The sequence below is a fragment of the Citrus clementina genome, unplaced genomic scaffold (assembly GCF_000493195.1).
Source record: "Citrus clementina cultivar Clemenules unplaced genomic scaffold, Citrus_clementina_v1.0 scaffold_3, whole genome shotgun sequence".
Classification (NCBI taxonomy): domain Eukaryota; kingdom Viridiplantae; phylum Streptophyta; class Magnoliopsida; order Sapindales; family Rutaceae; genus Citrus; species Citrus x clementina.
In genome coordinates this window covers 25,850,999-25,857,728 of record NW_006262339.1, presented here as the reverse complement: position 1 = coordinate 25,857,728, position 6,730 = coordinate 25,850,999, and the positions used below count along the sequence as shown (strand labels likewise).

At 33.6% G+C, this 6,730-nt stretch overlaps 1 protein-coding gene across 1 annotated transcript; it reads left to right on the top strand.

The window, feature by feature from the left end:
- The first annotated feature begins 3,616 nt into the window (after positions 1 to 3,616).
- LOC112100246 (polygalacturonase-like) lies at positions 3,617 to 5,186 on the top strand. The gene is made up of 4 exons (XM_024189123.1): positions 3,617 to 4,110; positions 4,242 to 4,531; positions 4,632 to 4,860; positions 4,962 to 5,186. Exons 1-4 carry the CDS (start codon positions 3,661 to 3,663, stop codon positions 5,184 to 5,186), a joined length of 1,194 nt encoding a protein of 397 aa, XP_024044891.1. The 5' UTR covers positions 3,617 to 3,660.
- Positions 5,187 to 6,730: the final 1,544 nt, after the last annotated feature.

Genomic DNA, 6,730 nt, shown 5'->3' with positions numbered 1-6,730 from the left:
TATTTTGAACTTTTATAAGAACTTCCCTGAATGTATGCATGTGTTAGAAATCAAATGGATTAACAAATTTCAAAATTTAAAACTCCCCTTGTGTGTGTGCGTTGTATCCAAAATGTATTCTCAACACAAACACTTCAAATCATATTCATTAATTTGATTTCAAATTTTAAAACTCCCCTTGCGTGTGTGCGTCTACATCCATGTATTCTCGACACAAACACATAAAACATATTCTGAACATTCTCAATAATTCAAAATACATCTACTAAATGTATTCTCAACACAAACACTTCGAAACATATTCTCAACATTCTCAATACTTCAAAATACATCTACTATCTCCCCCTTCAACATCTTATCCTTTTTTCAGTTTATTTTTTTTCTCTTTCTCTCTCTTTTTTAATTTAAAAATAGATGTGATTTGTTGAACTCTGAAGATTACCTATATATACCTTAATTAAATTTTCGAAAGGATATTATTTTGTGTATTAAAAAATTAAACAAATTTTCAACACTGAACAAATTCAACCAATTAAATTTATCAAAATTAAATTAGATATTTCGAAAGGACCATTACCGTGACATCTTTGATTATTATGTGAAAAAAAAAATGTAAAGCTCCCTTTTGGGGTAGCTTGACTGACTTTAAATGCTTGCACCTCTGATTAGTCGAGTTCAAGTAATGATGGTGCTTATTGATTAGCATTTAATTTAATGAGTGAGATTTCTCATTCCCTTTCTAATTATTTTAAGAAAAAGTTTATATATAAAACATGGCATACGATACTACAAGGTGGCATATATATATATATATATATATAGTAAAACCTCTATATAGTCATATTATTGGGACTGGAAAAATTTATTCTTATAAAGAGGTTATAACTTAATAGAGGTATAGTACAAAATTATTGTCTTTGCTTAATTATCCCTAATGCAAGTGATATAAGGTAAATTATGTCATGTATTAATAAATTAATAAGTGAGTCAAATTCAATGTATAGACATTAATAAATTAATTATTTTGTTGACCAATTATTAAGTGCCTATGCTGACCAATTAATACATACCTGCAAGTTAAAAGATGTGTTTGCAACTTTAAAGAACAAATCATTGTCACAAGTAACTTTAGAAAGATATTTTGTTCCATCTTAATTATTTAATGTAACATGGCATATATTTTTGAAATATTATTACTATGTGGAAGTAAGTTTATTAAGACGGGACATACAAAAAATTAACTTATTACAATGTGGAGTTTATTCCTATTATAACTGGTCCCAAGTTGGGATCACAATTTTTTATTACTATGAGGTTATTCCTATATAGAGTATTCCTATTTGGAGGTTCTATATATAGAGTAGTTTTCTGGTCTAGAATTTTAAAGTACGGAAAAGTTTGGGAAAACTTTAAAACCATGCGGTTTTAAAGCTTTTATGAACTTTCCTGCACTTTAAAATTCCGGATTATAACATTTTTAATAAATGTCTATATGTATGTGTATATATATATATATATATATATATATATATTCTAATCCAGGGTTTTAAAGTGTGGAAAGTACGGGAAAGTTTTAAAACTGTATGGTTTTAAAACTTTTTCGGACTTTCCCGCACTTTAAAATTATAGACTAGATAAACACACACACAGAGATATATAGCCTATTAGTCGATCATTTTTTATCCCATTTATTACTTTATTAATTAGTGAGTTCTATGCTAACCATCTTTTGGGGTTCACTACGCCTCCGATTATCTAATCTTCTTTTATTGTATTTTGCTTCTTTTTTTTGGAGGGTGGGCGGACAATCGTTTTTAAAAAATAAATAAACAATTTGGCAGTCTAGCTCACATACATGTTTAATTAGTTATACAACAAAATTTGTGGTGATACCATTAATAGAAGTTACCGGTGGGCTAGCTAAAACATGAAAGGGTACTGTGTGAAAGTAAATTCCTCAATCAACTAGTAACGTATAGATAATTCCTTGGTCAACAGTCAATCGTTATTCAGTTGGGTAGTTGAAGAAGAAATCCCCATGTGGTGAACTTGTAATCGATTAATTAACCTCTGCTAAATTTTGTCTTTGACGTGAGATCCTTTCGGCCGTGCTGAATTTGGCATGAAGAGGGACCTGACTGGTAACTGTGCTTTCTTGATAACCTAGTAATGCGGCTTGATTGTTTGCTTAATCCGAGTGATGAAACAAGTCAAACATCCATTCCGAAACTAGGAAAATTGCGGCTAGTTATAAGAAATAAAAAGAAAATTATATCATTAACAAAAATGCCCACGATGGGGTCACACTGCTTCCCACTTGAATAATCTGAAAAAATGGGAAAAAAGTATAAATATGTAATTAAAAAATAATTACATCTAGGTAGAGAGACATACTGTGAATAATGAACTCTTTGCAATTTGTTTTCTTTGAAACATTATGATATTTTCCATTTTAGTATAACAAAATGTCCAACAGCGATGTAGCTTGTTACACAACCATTATTCAAACACATTTTATCAACTTTTATTGAAATTTTCTTTTTTCACATGGGTTTCTTCATTGTTTCCCTTAAAATCAATAGTTGATTTTGATGGAATTGTGCCTCTGGATTCATCTTCTTTATAAAACTAGAGTTGAACTTTGAATAATATTTATTATTGGCCTAAATAATGTCACATGAAACACAATAATTTCCTAGAACAAGGAAGTCGTAAAACAAGGCAAACCTTATTTTCGGGTAGATAGCTTTCATTTGCAGCTGATTTAGCGTATTCGAAATTCTTTTTAATTAATTAAATAAATTTTGGAATACCTTGAAATAACAAGAGCAATCTTATTAAAATAAAAAAATAAGTTACACTTAAATCAGGGAATATATATTGTGCTTATCCTTATAATTGACTTGAAAGCCAAAAGGGAAAAATGGAAAAATAAATTAACCAACAAATGAACAATCTGCATGGAGTTTACATGCCTTTTAATAGTTGTCGCATTTGACAAAATTATCTTGTGTCTACTCAATATTAATTGATATAATATTATTTATAAGTTATCCTAAAAATTTAGTTGAATAGTTTCTAAATAGCTTTATTTTGCTGTAATTTCAAGCAACAAGGAGAAATAGTTCAGAGAAATAAACATATCGCTCCACGGGAATTGAGGAGGCAACGACCTTGTGCTCAAAGCAAACATACGGGCATAATTTTACACACCACCAGAAAAGCAGAAAATGGAGAAGCACCTTTTTCTGTTAATTTATTAACTACCTTTGAAATCTCCCATCTTTCTGTTAATTTATTAACTACCTTTGAAATCTCTCATCTTTTCTGTTAATTTATTAACTACCTTTGAAATCTCTCATCTTACAAAACCATATGTGGACGTGTCCTCGTCTTATGTATGTATTTGTCGCGTCCGTCATCAAACGTCGTCCAAATTTAAGTTAAAGGGTATTTTGGTAAACTAAGATCGCATTTGTTAAGGCCAAAATCACTCCCAAAATTCGGCGCAGATTGCATTCACTGTTAGTGCTATTGCCATTTCTACAGTCCATTCAAATCCTATAAATACCCATTTAAACCTTCTCAACTTCCTCCCAACTCCTCAACGTCTCAAATCTATTTCTCTCATTTCTATCAGTAAATTTAAGCTTTGAAACAATGTCAACATCAATGTCTTTGCCTATTAATTTTTTACCATTTCTTTTGATTCTCTTCTTTAGTTCATCTTTAGCAATTCCTTTGAGTTACAATGTGCTGAGCTTCGGAGCCAGACCCGATGGCCAGACTGACTCAGTAAAATCCTTTCTTGCTGCATGGGCTCAAGCCTGTGGCTCGGCCGAGGCCGCAACCATTTACGTGCCACCGGGGAGGTACTTACTAAGCAATGTTGTGTTTCAAGGCCAATGCAAGAACAATGATATTACCATACGTATTGACGGGACTCTGGTGGCTCCAGCTGATTATCATGTTATCGGAAATGCCGAAAACTGGATTTTATTTGAGCATGTTAGTGGGGTTTCTATTAATGGTGGCGTTCTTGATGGCCAAGGTGCTGGCTTGTGGGCTTGTAAAAAGTCGGACAATAGTAATTGCCCCAGTGGCGCTACGGTAATTAAGTTGAAATATCCTATATATATCTGTATAGTCGTAAATTTAGTGGCTTTTTGTTTTTCATATTGATTGGCTTCCTGCTTTAGTTATAATAATTAATGTTCCTTCTTTTGTATATACATGAGCAGACACTTCGCTTTAGCAACTCAGACAACGTTGTGATTAACGGATTAGCATCCGTAGATAGCCAGATGTTTCATATTGTCATCAATGGATGCAACGATGTGAAAGTACAGGGGGTCAAAGTTTCGGCCGCCGGTGACAGCCCAAACACCGATGGCATTCATGTTCAAGCATCAAGTGGTGTCACAATTTTGGACAGCAAAATTGGGACTGGTGATGATTGTGTATCAGTTGGACCTGGCGCCACCAACTTATGGATTGAAAATGTTGCTTGTGGCCCAGGCCATGGGATCAGGTAAAATTAAAAAACATGATAATTTGTTTTTCTCTTTATTTTTGGTGGTACGTAAAAATATTTAGTGCTAATTAAATTGAATATTGTGATTGTGTTGCAGCATTGGCAGCTTAGGCAAAGAGCAACAAGAGGCTGGAGTGCAAAATGTGACAGTAACATCTGTGACATTTACAGGCACTCAAAATGGAGTGAGGATTAAGTCCTGGGGGAGAACAAGCAGTGGATTTGCCAGGAACATTCTTTTCCAACATGCTCTTATGAACAATGTCGATAATCCAATCATAATTGATCAAAATTACTGCCCTGACAACGAGAATTGTCCTGGACAGGTACGATACTCACTTATCACATGTCTGTAGATGTGATTACGTAAATATTGATGCGATTAATATTCAACTCAATAAATGTTTTTTTTTTTCTTGTTCAATAGGCTTCGGGGGTTAAAATCAGTGATGTGATATATCAAGATATTCATGGAACATCGGCAACGGAAGTTGGAGTAAAGCTCGATTGCAGTTCAAGGAATCCATGCACTGGAATTAGCTTGGAGGATGTGAAGCTCAGTTACAATAATCAACCAGCTGAAGCTTCCTGTACCAACGCTGATGGATCGGCCTCTGGAGTTGTTCTGCCAAATAGTTGCTTGAAGACTTGAAGTTGTGAAAAATAGTTTAGTTGAGGAAAAAAGAAAAGGCATAGGAAGCCGATCCCGATCATATAGTTAGTAGTACACAGAATTATAGTATTCAAATAAAAATATATATATATGTAATAGAATTGAGCTGAAATTATACAATATGCCGTAGGAAGCCATTGAAAAAATGGCCTAGGAAACCGATATACTTATATAGCAGTAAGGTTGTTCGGTTCTGTAAAACTTCGCCGATTGGGCTTTGCTTAGATGCAGCTCTTACAATGGGTTGAAAGTATTGCTGTCTCTTTTCGAACGTAGAAATTCATAATGTTAAGGAATATTTTACTTTACGAGTTGTTCTGTTTTTTTTATTTCAGTTTTTTGTCATCAGACAAAATATGCATAACTAAAAGTAAGGTACGGAAAAGCCAAATGACTTCAGGGCTGAGATTAGGGGTAAAGTCAAATAATGCTCTAAATGTGTAAATGATGCACTGAATTAAACTGTAAAATTTTTTACGATCATCATAAATTTCAAATGTCATATGTAATTCAACAAAAACGAAAAGTACAAAAGAAACAAGAAAAATTTGACTTTGCGGATCATTTCATAATAGTTGACACACTGTGTGCATTGTGGGTCTTGATTCTGGACTCTCATCTATGCATAAATAAACAACCTCCACGATTGATATCAGCTTGTCTTGAACTTTAATATCGAAAGCACTCCTTGATCGCCTACAGAACTTTCTTTGTTTCCTCTTGAAGCCCTCTTCATTCTTCCAGAAATCATTCTAACCACGAAGAATAAAAGAGCAAGCATTCCAAAAAGCGGAAACTTATTTAAAAACCATTTCATTTTGAAGACATATTTGTGAGTTACAAAGTCTTTACAAAGTTGAAAACCGTGGACGTCACCGCACAATCCTTTGTTCCCTTGTAATGTCTCCGCAGGATTATAATGGATTCATGTGCTGTTAGGAATTGGACCTCGTAACTCATTGTATGATATGTCAATGCATGACAACCATGCATTCCTTCAAATCAACTTAAACCGAACCAGAAAGGTTATTAGGCGAGAGATTAAAGCTTCTTTAAGCTTTCCATATTGCAGATTTGTGGCGGTATCTCTCCTCTCAGAAACTTATGACTCAAATCTAGCTATGAAAGTTGAACTAACTTCTCCCATTCAACTGGAAATTCTTTTCAAAACTGATTGTTGCTCAAGTTGTGCAATTCCAACAAGTTTCCAAGAGTTTCTGGGATAGAATGGCTCAACTTATTTGTGGACAAGTCAAGATACTCTAGATCACTGAGTGAGCCGAGTGTACTGGAGGTAAGCTCCCATAAAGTTTATTACTATTCAAAACAAGATAGTTTAAGGACTTTAAATTTCCAAGTTCAAGTGGAATCTCTCCAACTATGTGATTCAATGAAAAATCTAGTTTATGTAGTTGGTATTGTTAAGGATATTGCGTTGCTTAGCTGACGTATATTAAGGAAAAGAGCTGACGTGTATCTAGCTCCAGCTGATATGTTGCTGATATTTCAATAGTTTTAGCTGT

Bases quoted from the DNA above. Each gene is read 5' to 3' on its own strand.
- LOC112100246 (XM_024189123.1), top strand. From the start codon at position 3,661: ATGTCAACATCAATGTCTTTGCCTATTAATTTTTTACCATTTCTTTTG. The intron at 4,532-4,631 runs GTAAAATTAAAA...ATTGTGTTGCAG, and splicing joins GGCCCAGGCCATGGGATCAG to CATTGGCAGCTTAGGCAAAG. The intron at 4,861-4,961 runs GTACGATACTCA...CTTGTTCAATAG, and splicing joins ACGAGAATTGTCCTGGACAG to GCTTCGGGGGTTAAAATCAG.